The 25,075-nt window shown below is 40.7% G+C and overlaps 2 protein-coding genes across 6 annotated transcripts in view; one reads left to right on the forward strand and one right to left on the reverse strand.

Annotated features, from left to right (window-relative positions):
- Positions 1 to 16,112, reverse strand: part of akap9 (A kinase (PRKA) anchor protein 9) — a 129,921-nt gene extending 113,809 nt beyond the window's left edge. For all 5 annotated transcript variants that reach the window (XM_084424458.1, XM_084424456.1, XM_084424455.1 and 2 more), the window contains exon 1: positions 15,806 to 16,112. In XM_084424458.1, the coding sequence (XP_084280584.1) occupies positions 15,806 to 15,856 (51 nt within the window). In that variant the 5' untranslated portion in view covers positions 15,857 to 16,112. The remainder of the gene's footprint in view (positions 1 to 15,805) is intronic.
- A 5,491-nt stretch (positions 16,113 to 21,603) lies between these two features.
- Positions 21,604 to 25,041, forward strand: mterf1 (mitochondrial transcription termination factor 1). The gene is made up of 2 exons (XM_084424540.1): positions 21,604 to 21,739; positions 22,883 to 25,041. Exon 2 carries the CDS (start codon positions 22,895 to 22,897, stop codon positions 24,002 to 24,004), a length of 1,110 nt encoding a protein of 369 aa, XP_084280666.1. The 5' UTR covers positions 21,604 to 21,739; positions 22,883 to 22,894; the 3' UTR covers positions 24,005 to 25,041.
- The last annotated feature ends 34 nt before the right edge of the window (positions 25,042 to 25,075 follow it).

The raw sequence follows: 25,075 nt of genomic DNA on the forward strand, positions 1-25,075 counted from the left end.
TTACTTTTTTTTTTTTTTTTATGGGAATTTCCTGGTAAAATGAAGGTAAAAAATATATTACTTTATATTTTATTTTGCCTTTCCACGGACCACCTGCAGTACCCTCACGGACCACTAGTGGTCCGCGGACCACAGTTTGGGAATGGCTGCCCTAGGACTCAAACTCATGACTTTGGCGTAGCTAGCACCATAATCTACTGTTTGAGCTGCAGGAACGGTCAATCCCTCTTATTTCTCAACCTCTTTCCAGACCTCATTTTTAATCAATTCCCAAAAGAAAACGATCAAGTGCCTCGCTAATTTTTTTCCTCTTTAAAGAGCCCATATTCTCCCCTTTTACAAACTCCTGATGTTGTTCTCAGGCTCTACTAGAACAGGTTTTCCAGCTGTAATGTTGATTATTCTCCTCATATTCTCCATTGTTGCGGCTCCTCTCTTACCAGTCTGTCAGTAACGCTCTGTTTACTTCCTGTCTCTATGAAGCCCCTCCTTCTGAAAAGCACACTGTGCTCTGAATCAGTGTGTTGTGATTGGTCGAGCGCTTCGAGTGTGTTTGGGAAATGTCCCGCCCCTTTCCATAACCGCCAGTTTAACACACTACTGACTAACTCAACCAGGCCCCGCCCCTTTATTCTGCGTATGAATTATTATAATGAGGAATATTGTGACGTGTTCGTTCCCGGAAGAAACTCAAGACTACAGTGGAGGCGTTTCAGGAGTTCAGAAACACTGACACTGATATAGAGAAGAACTGGAGCTTCTTCATGATCAAACATCAACATTACACACTGAACACAGATGAAGATGGAGAAAAGCACCCCATTAAATAACCTTTCATATTCAGAAATACAGCACACAACAGAAGTAAAACGAGTCACATGTCATTTCATATAGTTTAACACACGGATAATCAGAACAACGGCGTCTGTGACTGAACACACACCCATACATCACAAAACCAGCAGCTGACAGAGAGAAGTGGCCAGCTGTTGACACACACACACACACACCTGTCTGCAGAGTGACACACACACACTCACACACACACAGCTGTCTGCAGAGAGACACACACACTCACACACACACACACACACACACACACACACACACACACACACACACACAGCTGTTTTGCGAGAGCAACAACTCGTCTCACTATTTTCACCAGACTCCAAATCACACAAGTTCATATGGGATTTACTTCACAAAAATCGTCCAGTTTCTATGAAGACTAAATAACAAATATAATGAACTGATTAAACGCATCACAGATGTGATAATAAATAAATAAATAAAAGCATAATGAAATTACAGCATAAATACGGTGAGGACATACATTTAATCATGCAAACTGAAATGTTAAATACCAGATAAATATGCCGTAAAATGAAAAGCCTCATATTTACACCATAAACAAAAAGCTAATATGCATAAAACTAGGGATGCACCGAATATTCGGCCACCGAAAATGTTCGGCCGAAAATGGCCCAAAAGTGCATTTTCGGTTTTCGGCCGAAAGACTTTTATCACCGAAACAATACGGCCGAAATGTTGTGATGACGCAAACAGCAGACACCGCGACCTGCACGTGCTTGTCTGAAGCAACATTACATATCTGCGGTGTGGACGTATTTCAATATATCTGAGAGTGACCCACGGACAGCGATTTTCAAAACACAGACATCCCAAGTCTTGCGAAAGTTCCGGGAGTCTCCCGCGTATTGATAGCGGCTCCCTGATGCCCGCAAATTAGTTTAAATCTCCCGGAATCGCGAGCGAGCGAGCGAGCATGAGCGCACATACGTAGCGCGCGCGCGCGCGACAGAGAGAGGGAGCGAGACCTTGCGTGTGTGTGCAGAGCAGCCGTCATTTCTCAGAGGTGTGTGTGTTTACCTTAGCTGTTTATGGTTTTTGCAACTCAGGTCCATGAGCATCTAGCTGCAGATATTATTAAGGGCTATGGCAGTATTGACCTAAATGCACTTTGTTTTTATGAGAGAACATTTCATTTTCAAACCTTTCTGCAGGCCAGTAGGCTTTTACATTATTATTTAATGTACACATGAGTGGGGTCAAGTTAAACATTTAATTTTATACTTTGCAATGTGCTAAATAAATATTTGCATAAAATTTGTATTGATTTATTCTTTGAAACTTTAATATTAATTTATGCAATTGCAATGCATTGATTTTAGTAAAGTTAGTACACAGTCATAGCCATAAATGCAATGGTACTAATAATTGGCATCATTTCTTTCGGTGTTTCGGTTTTCGGCCTTGGTTTCCTCTTTTTCGGTTTTCGGTTTCGGACAAGAATTTTCATTTCGGTGCATCCCTACATAAAACAAATCATTATACCATAAAAATAAACACATCCTGTAATATTGCATCAATGACCATAAGCATAATTGACTACAAATATATCCTATAAATAAATATCATGTGAAAAGTACTTATTTATGAAAAAAAAAAAAGAGTGACTTATTTAGAGGAATTTGTTTATTTATTTATTGGCATATTCCATGAAAATGTAATCATTTCATTATATTTTAATAGTCAGTTAAATCCCTCAATAAGTTTAAACACAGAAACTTGTACTGTTTTAAGCACACACCAGCACACTCATGACCTCCAGACGATGCACTGAAACCCACTGATGACTCGCTCATAAATTAATTGCCATAATTTGTCATAGTTCCATAAAGTGCTTCAAAACCCTTTCTCACGCTCTACAACAGCAGAGCATCTCCGTCTGGAGGAGAACATCAGGAGCGCTCTGACATTTCACCCAGAAACCCCCTTTCAAACGCTCAAGAACATGAGTGAGAAACACATTTCACATTTCCCAGAAAACCTCTTAACGCCCGAGCCGAAATACAGCCGATTAAAAAAAAGAGTCTCTTTTGCTGTTGCCATGGCGACGGACCAGGACTCCGACACACGGCTTTTACATTATTTATGTAAACAAGCAAAAAGAGCATTCGAACTAATGTACGTCCATTACAGTGAATGAACACTAATGAGTCTGAACACACACACACACACACTCCTGATGACTGTGTTCAACAAGAGCTGATCCCGGATCAGAGGCATCCCGCGGGATCAGAGCACCAGTGTCTAGGATACAGCAAAGACTCCTGGGAAAGTTCAACCGGAGAAACAAAACAGCTTCACAAAGGCTGTAAAAACACCCCAAACCCCCAGACACATGCAGAACACACACATGCAACAGAGAAACACACACACACTCACACTATATCTGGCAACTATGATGGTTGATGTGTAAAGAATTATCGTGATTTTAACGGTAAAAAACAGAAAGTTTCTGCACTGTATACGGTGATTAAAGGGGTGGTGTAATGCCCTTTCACAAGATGTAGAATAAGTCTCTGATGTCCCCAGAGTGTGTGTGTGAAGTTTTAGCTCAAAATACCCCACAGATATTTGTATATAGCATGTTAAAGTTGTCACTTTTTGAGGGTGAGCAAAAAAGCACAGTTTTTGTGTGTGTCCCTTTAAATGCAAATGAGCTGCTGCTCCCGGCACAGGGGGCGGAGCTTCAAGAGCTTGTGATCTTTTACCCTCACACACACATGCACTGAAAACTTCAAAATCTTTTAGCCTTTTATGTTCAAACCGGAGTCAGTCAATGATGGAGAGACTCAAGAAGAAGTGACAACATGTAGAAGCAACAGGACATTTCTGAATGATTAGTTGATGAATTTATGAAGCTGATGTGTAGTTATCTTCTAGTCATTGATTAGCATATTCTGTCTTGATAATCTAGAAATCGTGTTGAGGGGGCGGGGTTTATGTAAATGTTAGTGTTTGTGATGTCACTAACCGGGAGGAATGTGGTGTAGTCTCTACCAGCCGTTTGTTGTAGTCTTTAAAAATCGATTTCTTTAAAAGCAAATATTTGCTGTGAACTTTGAGCGTTGTAACTTTGCAGATGTTGTTTATGCTCAAACAGCAACATTACACACTAACTACAGTTAGAGAAGTCAAATCATAAATCAACCACCCCTTTAACTGTGATAGATCTAACCATACATTTAATGTAATTTTACGTTAAATTGTTTGTGTTTGGAAGTGAAAAAGATCAAGTTATTGTATAATTTACAGTGAAAAACCGTAAATTGACATTCCCACAATTCCCTGCGTGACACTGATGTATTTCTGTTGAAATAACTGTTTCTTCATAGTTTTTCCTAATCAGGTGTGTACATTAGGGTTTTATGTTACATTTAATGTTGTTAAATTAATGTATATTGCATTTTTAAAATGTCATGAGTGTTTGTGTGAATGACACTGAATCTTCTATATATTAATATTAACTTTCTCAGTTTATGTTAAAGCTGCTTGTGATGAGCTTTGATTCATCATGTGACTCTCATCAGCGCTGTGATTGGTGGTTGTCAGTGCATTACAATTTTTTTTTACGTTTTTTTTACTGTAAATTTAAGTTAAGTTTGTTGCTACCGTATTTTTTACAGTACATTTCTGCTGCCCGTTATTTACTGTAAATTTAACCTTTTTTTTTTTTTTTTTTTTACAATTTACAGTGTCTGATTAAAAAAACAAAAAAACATCCCACACTTCGTCCAAGGCCTGACATGACTGTCTAAACACTTTACAATAAGGTCTCATTTGTTAAAATTGATTTGTTAACATTAATAATTGTTACTGTAAGTTAAAAAATAAATAAAACATAGTTGTTCATTGTTTGTTCATGTTAGTTCACTGTGCATTAACTAATGTTAACAAAAACTGTATTAATAAATGCATTAGAAGTATTGTTCTTACTGTACGCATTCCCTCTAATTCTACTGCAACTGTAGGACATGTACAGCGTGAGTCTGATGATGTGTGACAGGGGAACGGTAAAGTCCACTTCTGCGAGTCTCAGAGTAAAACCCCAGAAAGCAGCAGCGGGAGCCGGAAGACAAGCAATCGCACAGCTTGAAATTACATTTAATTTGTTTTTCCCCACAAAGGCTGGCATTAATCTGTGGGTTATCTAGCCAGCGTCTCCTGCGGACACACACTCGGCCTCTGGAGACGTGCGTCTGCTGCTCCCCTGCTCGTTCTGCTGCCGTACGCCAACCGGCTTTGAGGAAATTAATGCTTTCATTCTGCAAAGACGCATTAAATTGATCAAAAACTACATTTGTAATGTTACAAAAGATTCTATTTCAAAAGAAATGCTGTTCTTTAAAACTCTCTATTCATCAAAGAATCCTGAGAAATAAAACGCATCACTGTTTTCAACACTGATAATAATCATAAATGTTTCTTGATCATCGAATCCTCATATTAGAGTGATTTCTGAAGGATCATGTGACACTGAAGACTGGAGTAATGATGCTGAACACTCATAGAGAACAGCTGATTTACATTACAATAATATTTGACTGTTTTTACTGTATTTTTGATCTAATAAACGCAGCCTTGGAGAGCAGAAGAGGCTCTTCCAGAGACATTAAGAATGTTCCTGACCTCAAATGTTTCAATGTTGACTGATCAACAACACACATTATCCACAGATCAAACACCGAGATCTTTAGAAGAGGTGAAAGTTCTGTGATGCTCAAACTATATATGTATTATAATATGGACCAAACAATTACTGACAACAGATAACGCGGATCACAGCGAGGTCACACAAACATTGTGCGCTGCTGTTAATTAAGATCATGATAGCGGAGTGTGTAGGACGCGTTTAATTATGCAGACGCTTCAGTTTTATTATAATATCTCTTGAGTGACACTGAGTGCGTTTATTGGCCAAGCCAATTATCCTACAATTATCCCTCTCGTTATCCCGAGCTTTTAGCCTGCAATCACAACACACACACGCACACACACGCGCGAGCAAACATACACACACACACACACACGCGCACACACACGCGAGCAAACATACACACACACACACACACACAAACCCTCACATTCACACACACTCACTTACACACACGCACAAACCCTCAGTCACACACACACACTCACTCACACACACACTCACACTCACACACACTCACACGCACAAACCCTCAGTCACACACACTCACACACACACTCACTCACACACACACTCACTCACACACTCACTCACACACACACTCACTCACACACTCACTCACTCACACACTCACTCACACACTCACTCACACACTCACTCACACACTCACTCACACACTCACTCACACACTCACACACTCACAGTCACACACACACAAACCCTCAGTCACACACACTCACCCACTCACACACTCTCACACACGCACAAACCCTCAGTCACACACACTCACACACACGCACAAACCCTCAGTCACACACACTCACCCACTCACACACTCTCACACACGCACAAACCCTCACAGTCACACACACCCTCACAGTCACACACACTCACACACACGCACAAACCCTCAGTCACACACACTCACCCACTCACACACGCACAAACCCTCACAGTCACACACACTCACACTCACACACACGCACAAACCCTCAGTCACACACACTCACCCACTCACACACTCTCACACACGCACAAACCCTCACACTCACACACACTCACACACACACACACACACACACACACACACAGTCACACACACATAATAAAGGCTTGCACTGCATGCTGGGTTGGAACAATTGATCCTGCATAATGGCCCAGATCTGGAGTTGAGCAGGTGCAGATGTGCATCAGCCGGCCTCCGCTCGGGTAACACACACCCTGACCTGTGCAGATGTGGGTCAGATCAGCAGATATCAGGCCTCAGGTTCAGAACCGTAGTTTGTGTTTGATACATCATTTCCTCTGCTATGATCTGCATCATGTTTACTCCTGCAGCATGTGTGTTCAGCGTCGAGACCGCGAGACATTCTCCAGCCGTGATCCTGAGAGCCGCTTGCTAATGACACTGGCATGAGACCGCGAGCGCTAACAGCTGCTCTGAACGCCAACAGCAACACACACTGCAGATCTGAGCCAGTGTCTCCATGCGCAGGGGTCAGGGGTCAAACGCTGGGTCCTTCACTGCTCTGAAACACAGATCCAGGGAACAACACATGCAAAAATCCCCTTATCTTAATAACCCTTTATCTGTCCTGTTGCGTCTCAGCACTCAGATGCTCAGCGGTGGACACACACATTCAACACTGATGCCTTTGGCAGATGCTCTCATCCAATGAGACTTGCAATGCATTCAAGATATAAATGATAAATTCACGTAACATTCTCATTTTCCACTAGATATTTTCCTCTACATCTCATCAGCAATGTCGATGTCGGCACGCTCTGCATCAGCTGACCACTAAGGAGCGAATGTACAGTGACGTGACATCACTGCCAGATCCAAACTGTGCTTTCGCGCTATGGCTGACGCTGAGCCAGAGACGGACACGCTCAGCGCTCGTCATATATCACAGCTATTCAGTGTTTTTAACCACATAATGTTTATTTTAGGTTTCACATTTAAATACATATAATTTATAGCAAAACAATACATGTATAGTTTGTATACATACAATGGTGTATGGAAGCAGCAATAACAATCCATCCAAATATATTTGCTGATGTGTTTTATTCATATCAGATACACAGTGTAAGAAACTATAAAGTTTACTCTATTCTTCTCCCAGTTCACCGGCCACTCACTTTCATGCATTTCGGGAGAAACTGATGAATTCACGCGCTGTAATAAATCCAACAGACAGGAATCTCTGATGTCTGAACAAACATCTCCCGTTACAGATCAAGATCATCTACGACAAAACAAACTCACACGTATTTGAGAATCGGAACAGAAGATAGCTGATGGCATGGTAAGCAAGTGTGATCGCCAATTCAGTTCTCGTTCACAGCAACACACACACGTGTGGAGTACTCAATGTAAACAGAGTCTGTTGTGTCCTACGCAAACTAAAACAAATGGGAGAAAATCGGATGTGTAACTATATCAGTGCATTTCTTCTTAAAGGGACAGCAGCCTCATAAACTGATGCCATTAATGTTAATTAAAAAAAGAATCCTTATTTTATAGTTAGCTTAAAGGGCATCTGTTTAATAATATTGAGTTGACTAAAATGGGAAGAAACAATTAATAAATCTCAAGGATTTCTTCTTCTTCTAGACCTATTAAACTACAGCCTGGAAATCCAGACCTACATCTGAAAGAGTAATGGTCTGGCGTCGACTAATGAAGCTCGTCCGGCTCGAGGGGCGGCACCAAGCGTGCATTTGAAAATCTCACTGCACACCATTGGATAACACTACAACCAATCACAGCAATAAACCCCATACACTACCAGTAGGAGCTAACTGGTAGATCAGACTCTTGCCGTATCCGGTCGGCAAAACAGCAAAAATGCCCTTCTTGCAAAGGAACGATTCGAGCGGCGTCTTCTGTTCCTCTTTTAGAGCAAAGCCGAGTCTAACTCGTTCATTGTAGCGGCCAAAGCCGTTTCAGACAACTGGTGTTCATCCACAGCCATCTTGCAATGTTTACTAATGACTTCGACGTCGCAGCGCTGTCGTCATCTGTTTAGCTCTGCCTATATCAGATAACCCGCTGTGATTGGTGCAGCTCGGATACAAGGGCATATTTAATGAGCATCATGACTCGACGCCAGAGTAACTCGCTGAGCAAATTCAACTTGTGCTACTGTCTACTGTAGTCAAATAAGAAAGGTAACACAAAACACTAAACTACACTCAAATCTATACACACATCGAATCAAAAATTGATTCAAAATCAAGAACCGAATCGTGAGGTACCAAAAGGTTCCCCCTAGACGACATGTATATCTGTTGTCCTTCCTTCATTACTGACAGAAAAAGACAAATCTATTTATCTGAATGCATGTCAAGCTGAGGAGAGCTGGCATTCACAGACGCACACACACAGAGCCGTTACACACTGAAGGACTTTAATACTCACTGGACAAACACACAGCCAGTCTGCAGTGATTTACTTCTGCACAGGTTTAGGAAACGTGTTCTTCTGCTTTTGTTCACGTTCACTCCGATTGTTAACAAAACAAATTATGAATCATGTCTTTCCATCACAGACGTCTTTATTCAGCAGCTCTTGACATTTACACAGTGAACGTGTGTGTTGTGCCTCGTGGTCTGCAGCACTAATCGACTAGTTGAGGGAAGAGCGAGAAGTGAACGCTGGATGTGTCAAGATGACATTTCATTTCATTCAAGAACTCCAGCTCAAATGAACTCGGGTGTAATTGAAGTGATTATCTTCTTCCAGACACTCAGTGCTGAACGAGCAAAATGGTGCAATTAAAAAAAATAACTATGTTGCTCAAATTCAGTCAAAAAAATTGTGATGTGCAACAATTATTCGCCATTAATCACATCCAACATAAAGTTTCTGTTTACGTAATACACACTCATGCATGCTCAAGAAAAATGTGTTATTTATATATAAAAGATTAATATTTCTATATCAGACACATTATATATAAATATACAGTATATACATGCAAATATTTGTTAAATATATACATGCATGTGTGTGTATTTATACAATATAACACAGCACACACACATGCTATGTAAACACACACTTTTATTTTGGATGTGATTAATCGTCGCACAGCCCTAAACACAGACAAGCTAACCCTAGACATCTCTCCGAGTGTATCGAGAGCAGATCTGTGTGTTTGCGCTCTGCAGGTCATCATGTACACCTGTCAGGGGGAATTAGACACACGAGGCTCTGGAGGTCGACTCTGGTGACCTCGATCACATATGTTCACTTCACAGGGAGCACGGAGAGGTCACGATCTCGCCCATCCTTCAGACTCGGGGTATTTTTAGACACACAGAGAGGACTCAGCTCTATCTCTGAGATAACACGGCTCTGTTCTCATGGCCAGCGTGTGGAGAAACAGGAATGTGAGGCCAAACTAGTGCTCGATCACTACAGGTTCATCAACACACACTGATACCACACCTAAACAGCAAGGAAGGAAATCACTGATATAATGCAATTTGACTGATTAAAAAAAACACTAATCCAAATGTATTTAAAAAAAACATGTTTTTCTCTGTGTTTTGGCCTCGCGTCTCCATCAAGTACAGTGTGTGGACTGAGAAAACAGAGGTATTTCAAAACGATGATGCATGTTTAGTCATGTGACTCATATTGTACCAATAAGGCCCTGTGATTTAAGGAATCTAGTCATTAAAACAGAATCTTACTTAAGATTTCAATTAATTAGACATATGCTTTTTTAATTGCTAAACTTTAATTTAAACACACACTCTCTCACACTCACACACTCTCACACACACACACACACACACACTCTCACACACACACACACACACACACACTCTCACACACACACACACACACACACACACACACTCTCTCTCACACACACACACTCTCACACACACACACACACACACACACTCTCACACACACACACACACACACACTCTCACACACACACACACACACACACACACACTCTCACACACACACACACTCTCACACACACACACACACACACTCTCACACACACACACACACACTCTCACACACACACACACTCTCACACACACACTCTCACACACACACTCTCACACACACACTCTCACACACACACTCTCACACACACACTCTCACACACACACTCTCACACACACACAAACACTCTCTCACTCACACACACACAACCATTAAAACAGAGTCCAGAAAAATAAATAATAAAAATAATAATAAAAATATAGCTGCAAGCAGCAATTATCGGGGCCAAGCGCAAGCAGATGACAGGATATGCCAACATGGCTGAAGGTGTCAGACCAACTGCAACAATGAGCAATGAAAGACATTTAAAGAGGATTTTAGGCGAAATGGCTGAAAAATCATATAAAAAGTAATTCAGAATATGATTTAATGGATTATCACTTTCGACCAATAGGTGGAGCAGTTACAAAACTGATGTGATGTGGTCAGAGTGAAGTGACAATGACACATACAAAGTTTGGTGTCAATATTTCAAGGGATTTCAGAGATAAAGCCTGAATAGTGCTTTTGGCTTCATGCCTCAACTTTGCTGCTGCGCTATACGAAAACGGTTTCGTCTATCGACACGAAATCCATAACTTTTAGTCGGCACAGTCTGGAGATGATACGATTCGATTTTGGTGAAAATCGGACAAACGGTCTAGGAGGAGTTCGAAAGAGTAGGTTTTGAATGAAAATCAAGATGGCGGACAGGAAGTTTGGCCAAATAAGGAAAACTTGGTATCTATGTTCTCGGCTTGACCCAGGGAATCTATTAAGACCAGTGGCATTTCAATAGCCAGATTTATTCAAAAGTTATTAGCCTTTTTGGAAATTTTGTTATAACTTTTGACCACTAGGTGGCGCTGTCTCAAAATATTTTGGGTACCTTCAGGGGATGGAGCTGATGGCACATTCTGAGTTTCGTAATATTACACCAATGCATTTGTTTAGTATAGCATTTTATTTCACAAAACTGTATTGAAGTCAATGGGAATTTCATGTTTTGTTCTGTTATAGCGCCACCAAGAGGCTCAGTCACACCATTTTTTTTATGTGTCCTCAGAGTGAGCCCATACATATGTGTGTCAATTTTGGTGAAGATATCTCAATTCGCTTCGGAGTTATAGACATTTATATGAAAAAACACGTAAAAAATGACTGACACATGACTTTGTTTGGAATTTACTACCCCTAAACATCAATATTTTCGCATTTGGGCATTGGCGTTTAGCTATCGACCTATGTTTCCAAACTTCTGACGGTGGTTTCGTCTCGATCGGACTAGCGGTTTCGAAGATATAGCCAAATGTTTTTTAAGCGCTAAATCACAACGCTACACAAACTGTAAGGCGAAACCTAGCATGTTTGGTATCATGGGACTCGGCAACGATTCAGGACTCTAATGAGATGAGTCTCGTGAAAATAAGTCGACCACACCCAAAGTTATAAGCATTTGGGAAAAAAAATCACCACTAGGTGGCGCTGTTTCGAAACTTCTCAGGTTCCTTCAGGACATCGTGATGATGACCAATACCAAGTTTCGTAACAATTCGTTCATGCGTTCAAAAAATACAGCATTTTAGCACAAAATTCTAAATGGCTGACAGTCAAAATGGCCGATATGGTCAAATTGGATATCAGTCGAATCGACATGTTGCCCTGAATCTAACGAGACCAATTTTATGATTTTTGGACAAACTGTTCAAAAGCTATAAGCAAAAATAGCCATTTTCCATATCTCCGGACCAGTAGGTGGCGCTGCGCCGAAACACAGCATGTAGCCTCAGGTCATGCCTGTGATGACATGTACCAAGTTTGGTCTGAATACGATAAACCGTTGCGGAGATAGAGCCCTACGACTGTTTTTGCAGGCGCTACGTAAAATTAGTTCGAGCGTTTTTCGAAAACGGTTTAACGAATCAATTTGAATTCCATAACTTTTGGTCAGCACTGCCTGAAGATGATCTGGTTCAATTTTCGTGCAAATCGGACAAACCATCTAGGACGAGTTCGAAAAAGTAGCTTTTAAGGACAATTCAAAATGGCGGCCATATTGTTATGACGAAAATGACATCATAGGGTGCACTCGAATCGACAAGAGCTCAGGAATCAGAGGAAAAAAGAATTTTGTTGACTGGCCTTACTGTTCAAAAGTTATTAGCAAAATAAAAGTGAAATTTTGGACAGGTGGTGGCGCTAGAGGGAATGACTTAGAAACACCAAAATTGGTGTATTTAATGTTGGGACTGTCCTCTATCAGAATGTCAAATCAAAACAACTTTCCCGCAATCGGTTCTATGGGCTGCCATAGACGCCCAGTCGGAAGAAACGGAAGAATAATAATAATAAGAACGGGAACAGATACAATAGGTGCCTACGCACCTTCGGTGCTTGGCCCCTAATAATAGGAACGGGAACAGATACAATAGGTGCCTACGCACCTTCGGTGCTTGGCCCCTAAAAACAGAATCCAAAAAAAAAATGTATTGGAAAAAACAAATTTAGGGAAAAAAAATAAAAAAGTCATATGTGACGGCTGTGCTCTTCACTTTCACAGTGTTGCTCAAGATAAATGTTACCTCATATTACATTCCTGCAAAAGACAACAGAAAATGTACTCGCAATTGCTGTCCTGCGTCGAAACAGATGTTCTGCTAAAAAAAAAAGGAAAAAGAAGATGGAATAGCGTGATAGCATTATTATATCTGGTCTACTTCTCATTGTGTTTATGCATGTGCAGTGAGATGATAAAGCGTTTTCTGATGTTTCAGTGCTAACAAGAAACTGCTGGATAATGCTTGAAAACACTAGTGTGGATGGAGTGAATGTAAGCCTTAATGATGTCAAGGGCTCTGTGTCCTGACACGCTCCAGCAGGTTATAGTGACCTGGAGATCTGAGAGATCTGTGCAGTGACAGGCATGATGGGAGAGAGCCGGTTTAGCAATCGCTAGAAAATCCAGTCTCACAAGCCCATCCACATGCTCAGAGAAACAGCAGAGGAAGTCTTTACATTCATCCTGGAACTGCAGTCATACTCACAATGACTTCACCGGCTCATATACTGATAAACGAGAGCTCACTGCATGACGAAGCACATCAAACACTCAAAAATGAGCATAACACAAAAACTCATAAAGACTGAACTGCCCTCACATGCTTGTGTTTTCGTGAATATGTGTTTCCTAGTTAAAAGTTGGACATGAACGCCCTCTCGAGTCGTGTTTACCACTGGGAAACTCAGGGATAATTCTGATTCAGAGTTTCAGATTTGGGCGTGTCATAAAATTTTAACATTAAACGTTTTTTTTAGTTTTTCCATAACAGCTACTTGTAATTAAAGAAGTGTTTAATTACATTTATGAACAATCATTTAAAGCATATTTTATGTTTTATACACACCAAAAATAGCCTGTATTTGACTGGAACTCCAGCAAGCTGACTTTCTAAATAGCGTAGTGAATGTTTATATGGTTGAGTAGAATGAGACACTAAATATCATTTTGGGTTTAATAAGATTTTCCCAGTTAATAGGCAAGAATAATTCCTCCATGATGCCTGTTCTTTCTGACATCAAAGCACTTGAACAAGACAAACTCCTGTTCACAACTTGGGAAGTGGGACATTTCCTACAGCAGGTGAAGGCAGCATTACACTACAGTAAAGGTAAAAAGGTAAAAGTGGTTAAAAAAGAAGGTAGAAGTCGAGGTAAAAATGAGGCAAATGTAAGTTAGGCCTAGGCTAAATCACAAGTGTCAGTATTTTTCTGAGGTAAAATAGAGGTAAATACGAGCTAAATACGAGGTAAATGTGAGTTAAATTACAAGTGCCAGCTGTCTTCTGAGGTAAAATTGAGGTAAATGGGAGTTAAATCAGAAGTGCCAGTTGTTTTCTGGGGTAAAAGACAACAGTGGGGGTAAAATAGAGGTAAATACGAGCTAAATACGAGGTAAATGTGAGTTCAATTACAAGTGCCAGCTGTTTTCTGAGGTAAAATAGAGGTAAATGTGAGTAAAATCACAAGTGCCAGTTGTTTTCTGAGGTAAATGATAGTAAAATAGAGGTAAATACAAGGTAAATGTGAGTTAAATCACAAGTGTCAGCTGTTTTCTGAGGTAAAATTGAGGTAAATGGGAGTTAAATCACAAGTGTCAGTTGTTTTCTGAAATAAAATAGAGGTAAATGTGAGTAAAATCACAAGTGCCAGTTGTTTTCTGAGGTAAATGATAGTAAGATAGAGGTAAATACAAGGTAAATGTGAGTTAAATCACAAGTGTCAGTTGTTTTCTGAAATAAAATAGAGGTAAATGTGAGTAAAATCACAAGTGCCAGTTGTTTTCTGAGGTAAATGATAGTAAAATAGAGGTAAATACAAGGTAAATGTGAGTTAAATCACAAGTGTCAGTTGTTTTCTGAAATAAAATAGAGGTAAATGTGAGTAAAATCACAAGTGCCAGTTGTTTTCTGAGGTAAATGATAGTAAAATAGAGGTAAATACAAGGTAAATGGGAGTTAAATCACAAGTGTCAGTTGTTTTCTGAAATAAAATAGAGGTAAATGTGAGTAAAATCACAAGTGCCAGTTGTTTTCTGAGGTAAATGATAGTAAAATAGAGGTAAATACAAGGTAAATGTGAGTTAAATCACAAGTGTCAGCTGTTTTCTGAGGTAAAATTGAGGTAAATGGGAGTTAAATCACAAGTGTCAGTTGTTTTCTGAAATAAAATAGAGGTAAATGTGAGTAAAATCACAAGTGCCAGTTGTTTTCTGAGGTAAATGATAGTAAGATAGAGGTAAATACAAGGTAAATGTGAGTTAAATCACAAGTGTCAGTTGTTTTCTGAAATAAAATAGAGGTAAATGTGAGTAAAATCACAAGTGCCAGTTGTTTTCTGAGGTAAATGATAGTAAAATAGAGGTAAATACAAGGTAAATGTGAGTTAAATCACAAGTGTCAGCTGTTTTCTGAGGTAAAATTGAGGTAAATGGGAGTTAAACCAGAAGTGCCAGTTGTTTTCTGGGGTAAAAGACAGCAGTGGGGGTAAAATAGAGGTAAATTCGAGGTAATGTGAGTTAAATCACAGATGTCAGTGAGGTAAATGGCATGACAGCTGTTGGCTGAATCTCAGAGATGGGCGTTAAACTCTGAGGTAAACTACAGCAATGAGGTAAAGTTGAGGTGAATCTCAGACGAGAAGTATATTCTGAAGTAAACGACAGCAGACAGGTAAGCATGAGGTAAATGTGTGGTAAATCTCACCTTGGCTTTGCCGGCCTGCAGTTTCCTCTGTCGCTCCTCGTCTTCCATCATCTCTGCGGTTCCTGCGGCTTAAACACGGACACACGCGCGTCATTAACGCGCCACACGCACACACACACGCCTAGCGCTGAACGCGGCCCGCTGACATGTGTGCCCGCTTCGGCTCGGGCGGCAATTCCAGTGGGTTTTTGGCTTTTCGCTGTGTTTTATTCGGGATTTGCTGTCACACTCACAGACGCCGCCATGTTTCTCCACGTAAACACACGAGACTCGCGGCGCGATGACGTCACCGTGCGCGCACACGCTGCTAAAGCCTGACACTGCAAATATCGCTGCACAAACAAACGGTCAATCGTGCAAATATAAATAATTGATTACTTTGTATATTATGCCTATCAAGATTTGTGTATGCTCTTGTCGCACTGTACCTGCTACAGGAGTAGCAAAAAGTGATTTGTTTTTAATGACACTGCCGTCAAAATATGAGGAAAATATTTTATATCGTTTAAATATTTTAAATATGAGGGAATAACAAAACACTAAACTTGGTTTAGGTATTTATCTGACGAAATTATTTGGCAAAAAAAAAAAGGCAAACTACAGCTATGGGTTTTATTTTATGTGCCAAAAACAAGAAAAAACATTCATTCACTACAATATTTAATCTTAATTGTTTCTCTCTCGTTCATAATTTCTTTGTATTACAGCCAGAGCCAGGACAAAAATTGTGTCACACAATTTGGCATGTTTCATTACATTATTATCACAAATAAAACTTTACACTAACTTTAACACATTTTAATCATATTTTTCCTACTACGACTGTATGTATGATACATATTGAATTGCATTCTGCACATTTAGGCCGTGTATAGTGTTGTATCAGTGTGATTTCAGGGATATTGGGATGGATTTTAGTCTCAAAAGCGGTCCAGTTTACATGAATGTAACCCTACTGCACACATCTTAATGTAATATCTTATGTAATATATTACTAAACACACAGCAAGAGGTCTGTGTCAGTCATTTAAACAGAGAAATCATGCACTATTTTTACAAGTCATCTATACATCAGCCCATTAACTGACCCAGATCAGCCTCTCACACACACTCTCTCTGCTCGTGTGTGTGTGTGTGTGTGTGTGTGTGTGTGTGTGTGTGTGTGTGTGTGTGTGTGTGTGTGTGTGTGTGAGTGTGTGTGTGTGTGTGTGTGTGTGTGTGTGTGTGTGTGTGTGTGTGAGAGAGTGCAAGTGTGTGTGTGTGTGTGTGTGTGTGTGTGTGTGTGTGTGTGTGTGTGTGTGTGTGTGTGTGTGTGTGTGTGTGTGTGTGTGTGTGTCTGTCGTACCTGCGGCCGCAGCAGAGGATGCTGGTCTATTCCTGCGCCCGACCGGAGCTGAACAGCTGATGGTTTGGCAGATCTTGAATTCCACCCATCGTCTCTTGGACATCCTTCACTTCTGCTCCACCTGATGCTCTGATGATCACATCTGAGGCTCAGAGAAACAGCAGCACTGAACACTGAACACTCACCGCTGAATTATTCATGACTGAGGATACGGGATCAGGTTCACACACTCACACCCGCAAACTAACCCACTGAAGAAGACAATACACTGAGGTGAGGAGAGTACAGTACGGTAGAGTAGAGGAGAGTAGGGTAGAGTAGAAGAGAGGAGAGTACAGTACGGTAGAGTACAGGAGAGTAGTGTAGAGTAGAGTAGAGTAGAAGAGAGTAGTGTAGAGTAGAGTAGAGGAGAGTAGAGTAGAAGAGAGTAGAGTAGGGTAGGGTAGAGTTCGGAAGGGTAGAGTAGAGGAGAGTAGAGTAATGTAGAGGAGAGGAGAGTAGAGTAGAGTAGGGTAGAGATCAGAAGGGTAGAGTAGAGGAGAGTAGAGTAGAAGAGAGTAGAGTAGAGTAGGGTAGGGTAGAGTTCGGAAGGGTAGAGTAGAGGAGAGGAGAGTAGAGGAGAGTAGAGTAGAAGAGAGTAGAGTAGGGTAGGGTAGAGTTCGGAAGGGTAGAGTAGAGGAGAGTAGAGTAGAAGAGAGTAGTGTAGAGTAGAGGAGAGAGTAATGGAGAGTAGAATAGAGTAGATGAGAGTAGAGTAGAAGAGAGTAGTGTAGAGTAGAGGAGAGTAGAGTAATGGAGAGTAGAATAGAGTAGAGGAGAGTAGAGTAGAGGAGAGTAGAGTAATGTAGAGTAGAGGAGAGGAGAGGAGAGTAGAATAGAGTAGAGGAGACTAAAGTAGAGTAGAAGATAATAGAGTAGAGTAGAATAGAGTAGAGGAGATGAGAGGAGAGTAGAGGAGAGTAATGTAGAGTAGAAGAGAGTAGAGTAGGGTAGGGTAGAGTTTGGAAGGGTAGAGTAGAGGAGAGTAGAGTAATGTAGAGTAGAGGAGAGTAGAGTAGAAGAGAGTAGAGTAGAGTAGGGTAGGGTAGAGTTCGGAAGGGTAGAGTAGAGTAGAGGAGAGTAGAGTAGAAGAGAGTAGAGTAGAGTAGGGTAGGGTAGAGTTCAGAAGGGTAGAGTAGAGGAGAGTAGAGTAGAAGAGAGTAGAGTAGAGTAGGGTAGGGTAGAGTTCAGAAGGGTAGAGTAGAGTAGAGGAGAGTAGAGTAGAAGAGAGTAGAGTAGAGTAGGGTAGGGTAGAGTTCGGAAGGGTAGAGTAGAGTAGAGGAGAGTAGAGTAGAAGAGAGTAGAGTAGAGTAGGGTAGGGTAGAGTTCAGAAGGGTAGAGTAGAGGAGAGTAGAGTAGAAGAGAGTAGTGTAGAGTAGAGGAGAGTAGAGTAATGGAGAGTGGAATAGAGTAGAGGAGAGTAGAATAGAGTAGAGGAGAGTAGAGTAATGTAGAGGAGAGGAGAGGAGAGGAGACGAGAGGAGAGGAGAGGAGAGGAGAGTAGAATAGAGTAGAGGAGAGTAGAGTAGAGTAGAAGAGAATAGAGTAGAGTAGAATAGAGTTGAATAGAATAGAGTGGAGTAGTGTAGAGTAGAGCAGTGGTTCTCAATTCCAGTCCTCGGGACCCCCTGCTCTGCACATTTTGTATGTCTCCCTTATTTAACAAACCTGAACCAGATCATCAGCTCATTAGGAGAGACTCCATGAACTGAACTGAGTGTGTCAGATAAGAGAGACATACAAAATGTGCAGAGCAAGGGGTCCCGAGGACTGGAATTGAGAACCACTGGAGTAGGGTAGGGTAGAGTAGAATAGAGTGGAGTAGTGTAGAGTAGAATAGAATAGAGTAGAGTGGAGTATAGTATAGTAAAGTAGAGTAGAGTATAGTATAGTAGAGTTGAATAGAGTAGAATAGAATAGAGAGTAGAGTAGAATAGAATAGAGTGGAGTAGAATAGAAAAGAGTGGAGTAAGATAGAATAGAATAGATAGAGAAGAGTAGAATAGAGTGGAGTAGAAAAGAATAGAGTAGAATAGAATAGAGAGTAGAGCAGAATAGAGTAGAAAAGAATAGAGTAGAATAGAATAGAGAGTAGAGCAGAATAGAGTAGAAAAGAATAGTGTAGAATAGAATAGAGAGTAGAGCAGAATAGAGTAGAAAAGAAAAGAATAGAGTAGAATAGAATAGAGAGTAGAGTAGAATAGAGTAGCAAATAGAGTAGAATAGAATAGAGAGTAGAGTACAATAGAGTAGAAAAGAATAGAGTAGAATAGAGAGTAGAGTAGAGTACAATAGAGTGGAGTAGAATAGAATAGAGAGTAGAGTAGAAAAGACTAGAGTAGAATAGAATAGAGAGTAGAGTACAATAGAGTGGAGTACAATAGAATAGAGAGTAGAGTAGAATAGAAAAGAATAGAGTAGAATAGAATAGAGGGTAGAGTAGAGTACAATAGAGTAGAGTAGAATAGAATAGAGTAGAAAAGAATAGAGTAGAATAGAGTAGAGGGTAAAGTAGAGTACAATAGAGTAGAGTAGAATAGAATAGAGAGTAGAGTAGAATAGAGTAGAAAAGAATAGAGTAGAATAGATTAGAGGGTAGAGTAGAGTACAATAGAATGGAGTAGAATAGAATAGAGAGTAGAGTAGAGTACAATAGAGTAGAGTAGAATAGAATAGAGAGTAGAATAGAGTAGAATAGAATAGAGGGTAGAGTAGAGTACAATAGAGTAGAGTAGAATAGAATAGAGAGTAGAGTAGAATAGAGTAGAATAGAATAGAGGGTAGAGTAGAGTACAATAGAGTAGAGTAGAATAGAATAGAGAGTAGGGTAGAATAGAGTAGAAAAGAATAGAGTAGAATAGAATAGAGGGTAGAGTAGAGTACAATAGAGTGGAGTAGAATAGAATAGAGAGTAGAGTAGAATAGAGTAGAAAAGAATAGAGTAGAATAGAATAGAGGGTAGAGTAGAGTACAATAGAGTAGAGTAGAATAGAATAGAATAGAATAGAGAGTAGAGTAGAATAGAGTAGAATAGAATAGAGGGTAGAGTAGAGTACAATAGAGTGGAGTAGAATAGAATAGAGAGTAGGGTAGAATAGAGTAGAATAGAATAGAGGGTAGAGTAGAGTACAATAGAGTAGAGTAGAATAGAATAGAGAGTAGGGTAGAATAGAGTAGAAAAGAATAGAGTAGAATAGAATAGAGGGTAGAGTAGAGTACAATAGAGTGGAGTAGAATAGAATAGAGAGTAGAGTAGAGTCAAATAAAATAAATCAAATAAGTTCACCTTTTATGTTCCATATTTGTATATGTTACATGTAAATTAATCATATTCTATAAAGAGAATATTTGTGTGTTGTTTCTGCTGGTCGTGAACCCTGATGAATCCATATGTTATTGATTATGGATGGTGTTGCTGAGAGGGAACATTAATCTGATGAGTTTCTGAATGATTTCACAGGCACGTCTGAGGACAAGATCACGCCTGAATTCATAACTAGATGACAGGACCTATAATTCAGTTATGTTTTATTGCATTGAAAACTCTCAGGGCAAGGGCGTAGATTTGGTTTGAACATTGGGGGGGTTGTAATGTTTAATATAGTTAAAAAAAAATTGTTCTTCATATTTTTCATGTGATCATGGTATAAATATTGGGGGGGGGTTATCTCCCCCCCCCCCCCCCAATTACTCCCCTGTCTCAGGGGTTTATCCTAAAATTGATAAGCAGAAATAAAGCATGTTGATGTGTGGTGTGTGTAACCGCTCAGTCTGAGTGAGAGTCTGACTGAAGGAAGCTGAAGAAACTGATCTGGGTCTGATGAATTATGAATGATGCATGAGACGAGCTGATCAGCACAGACGGAGAGTGAGGCTCGAGTGCCGGCCCTTCTCAAGTGTTCCTGACATCTGCCATCCTCCCGAACATGGAGAACGAGGAGGACGAGGAGGACGAGGATCACTGTGTTGAAATCACTCAATATGAGACCATGATGATGAATGAATGAAACTGCAGCAATGGAGAATCTCTCGCTTTAACAGTCAATTAACTGAAGTCAGAACATCAAAACTGACCCAGTGGAAGTAAATAAATAAAGATAGATAGATAGATATGATTACATTTTAAAATATATACAAATAAAAAAGCAATTATTTTAGATTGTACAATTTTTTCACTATATTACTGTTTTTTACTGTATTTTCAAATATATGCAGCCTTGATTAGCATAAGAAGTTTGTAATAAGTCTCTTATTCTTACTAAAGCTGCATATGTTCAATCAAAAAAATTCAGAGAAACAAGTATTTTTTAAATGCAATATATTGGTGACGTGTAAAGCATAATAGAAGATTATAAGATTAGTGATGAACGTTAATATAGTCATTTCTATCAGGTGAATGTGGAGCTGAACAGTGAAGGTCCTGCGCCCCCGTGTGGTGATCAGTGGAGTCGCTGTCACTCCAGACCAGCAGGCGGCGCGACACACACACACACACACACACACCGCGCGAGGAAACACGACAGAGAGGCGTCAAGTGCTGAGATGATGTGGTAGGTTATAATAAATGTGATGTTTACTTCTCAATAACAGCTTACAGTTCTAAACACACGACAGTAAACATGAATCATTATGTTAAAACAAGAAACCTTTATGCATGAATAAGTAGATCTGTGTCGAGAGTTTATAATCTAATATCTACTTGCCAACTTTTTCACACCGCTGATCAGTTTATTTGATCTGATTTAGCTCCTCATTATGATCTGATTTAGCTTGATTTATTAAACGACCTGAAACATGTACTTATTAGATAAGATTCTACATTCTGTACTATATGTGGGTGAATATTACGAAAACATGTCCTGAGTTGTGCCAATATTTCACCACAAATTAAAAAGAAAAAACAAGAAGCTGTATTATGCATGAAGAAAACTGTTTACTATTATTATTTATAACTATTAAAACTGATCTTGTGGAATTAATTTATGAGAATTTGAGGGGAAAATGTGCTTGCTTGTCATGAAAATAATTAATATATTAAGACGCAATTGTACAGTGTGATAGTGTGTCCCAAAGCTGGTCAAAGCTGGGCGCTGCACAGACAGATCGGTTTATGACATCAAAGTACCGCAAAAGAGTGATTCAAAAGCACACAGAGCCGTCTGCTCTCCCATCGCCCTCGCGGTACTGTGATGTCATTCACCGATCCGTGTGTGCAGCGCCGGTTCAAGTGTTGAACAAGCCTTTCACTTGTTTCATTGCTGGATGAATCAGTGTTTTTGAACGAATCTCTTGAGTCTATGATTCAATGACTCGCTCATAAATCCTTCCCTCGTTTCATAACTGGATGAATCAGCGTTTCTGAACGAATCTCTTGAGTCTATGATTCAATGACTCGCTCATAAATCCTTCCCTCGTTTCATAACTGGATGAATCAGCGTTTCTGAATGAATCTCTTGAGTCTATGATTCAATGACTCGCTCATAAATCCTTCCCTCGTTTCATAACTGGATGAATCAGCGTTTCTGAACGAATCTCTTGAGTGACCATACTCGTCACAGGTTTAACAGACGATATTCGAATAGTCGTTTAGAAATAAGATCGCGTGGGTGGTGTTTGAATTAAGATCTATTAACACTTAGTCGTGCAGCTCTACTTAACTCCAATAGTGAAGTGATCTCTTCTCTAATCGACAGGTGTGGTCCGTGATGGCACAGAGGATCCTCTACTTCCTGTGGTCCGTCAGGAGATGTCCTCCACTTCCTGCGGCGTCTCGCTTCTGCAGCTCCAAACCCACGGATCTCACCCTTCCCCTGGTGAACTCGGAGAACGAATCTCTGGTGGAGAGCCTGTCCATCATGGGAGTGGACCTGGAGTCGGCCCGGCGCCGGCAGCCCGGCGTCCTCCGGAAGCACCTCACCAACGAGCAAGGCCTGGCGCTGTTCCTGAGGAGCAAAGGAGCCGACCCGGAGGCCATCGCCAGCATCATCTCCCGCTTCCCGCGGTCCATCACGCGCACCTGCGCGCACCTGGAGGAGCGCTGGACGCTGTGGAGGAACGTCTTCCGGACCGACCGCGAGGTGGTCGGGATCCTGTCGCGCTCTCCCGAGTCGTTCTTCCGCTCCAGCGACAACAAGAACCTGGAGCAGAACATCGTGTTCCTGATGTCTCTGGGAATCACGGGGAAAGACTTGCACCGGTTGCTCACCACCGCACCGCGGACCTTCTCCAACAGCGTGGAGCTGAACCGGAACATGGTGGAGCTTCTCCAGGACGTGTGCGTGAGGCTAGGCGGGACCGACCCGCGGATCTTCGCCAAAACCATCATCTCCAGGAACCTCTACATCTTCATCCGCAGCACCAACCGGATCCGCGCTAACGTGGACTTCCTGACGCACGACCTGAACTTGAGCAACTCGGAGGCGCTGGGATTGTTCCAGAGCCACGGCGCTCAGATCCTGGACCTGTCGCACGAGAGCCTGAAGAGGAACGCGGAGAGCCTGCGCCGGAAGCTCGGGTCGCTGGGGTGCGGCGCCGACCACTTCAAGGCCATGATCCTGAACTACTCCCATGTGCTGTTCATGTCCTCGGAGCGCCTGAACCAGAAGCTGGACTGCCTGCTGGAGGCCGGGGTCCAGGCGGAGCAGGTGGTGCTGAAGCCCAAGGTCCTGGACTTCAGTCTGGCCAGCATCCGGCAGCGGCTGATCCGGCTCAACCGGCTCGGCTACGACTTCCAGAAGAGCGGCATCGCGGTGCTAGACTCCAGCAAGAAACGCTTCAGCGCCAAATTAGAGCGGCTGGGCTCAGCAGAGGAGTGAAGAGCGGAGGAGTGAAGAGCGGAGGAGTGAAGAGCGGAGGAGTGAAGAGCGGAGGAGTGAAGAGCGGACGCTCGCTCAGGCTCACTGTACATGCATGTCTTTGTTCAAGCATAGGAATGTTTGTTTACTCGCAACTTTATTTGTGAGAGGATTGTGCTTCATAACATGACACCGGTTCACTTTACTGGGCCCTTAAAATCAGTACAAGATATGCCAGTGATTCATAATATGATGTTTTTTTGTTATCTCCTGTGTTAGTTTGGTAAAATAAAAATGATTGACCTGATTAACATATAAACATAAATTAACACGAGTTCATGATTATGACAGAATGTCTCATCAACTTTTTTATTTCAAAATAAAAGTCCTGTATTTCACAATATGACCACCATGTTGGGCATTTATACAGAACGCGTTTTTCCTGTTCAAATATTTGCATGTCTGATGAAGACAGTGTCTTTGGCATTAACACTTTGTACAAGCATAAACAAATGTATTTGTGAGAGGATTGTGCTTAATAATAACACCGGTTTACTTTTCTGGGCCCTAAAAATCAGAACATTATATGTCAAAGTGATTCATAATATGATGTCATTTTTTGTATATCTCCTGTGTTTAGTTTTGGTAAAAAAAAAAAAATGTATTGACCTGATTAACATTTAAAAAAACAAACACATGAGCTCATGATTATGACAGAATGATAAAAAATAAAAGGTCCCGTTTTAAGGAGCCGTTCACACAGAATGTGTTTTCCTGTTAAAATATTACAGTACAAAATATTCCACAGTGTTTCATAAAATTAATTTTCATGATTTTCATTCATTTTGTTATGTTTTTATTTATTTTTATATCTCCTATGTGAAAGTTTGGTTAAAGTAGTTGTATTTGAGAAGTGATGTATTGACTGACCTGTGCTTTTTCATATGATTATTATAAAAACACATGAATTAAAGGAGCTGAATGAGCAAAAAATGCACTGGAAAAACAATTTATATTGTTTGATGAAGAACATTAAAACTGCTCTAATATTTTCCTAATCTTGTGATTTTGTTTGTTTTATGACTCCTGTGT

This window comes from Rutilus rutilus (genome assembly GCF_951802725.1).
Source record: "Rutilus rutilus genome assembly, chromosome: 11".
NCBI lineage: Eukaryota > Metazoa > Chordata > Actinopteri > Cypriniformes > Leuciscidae > Rutilus > Rutilus rutilus.

What these genes read in the sequence shown, in the direction of transcription:
- mterf1 (XM_084424540.1), top strand. Translation starts at nt 22,895, where the DNA reads ATGGCACAGAGGATCCTCTACTTCCTGTGGTCCGTCAGGAGATGTCCT.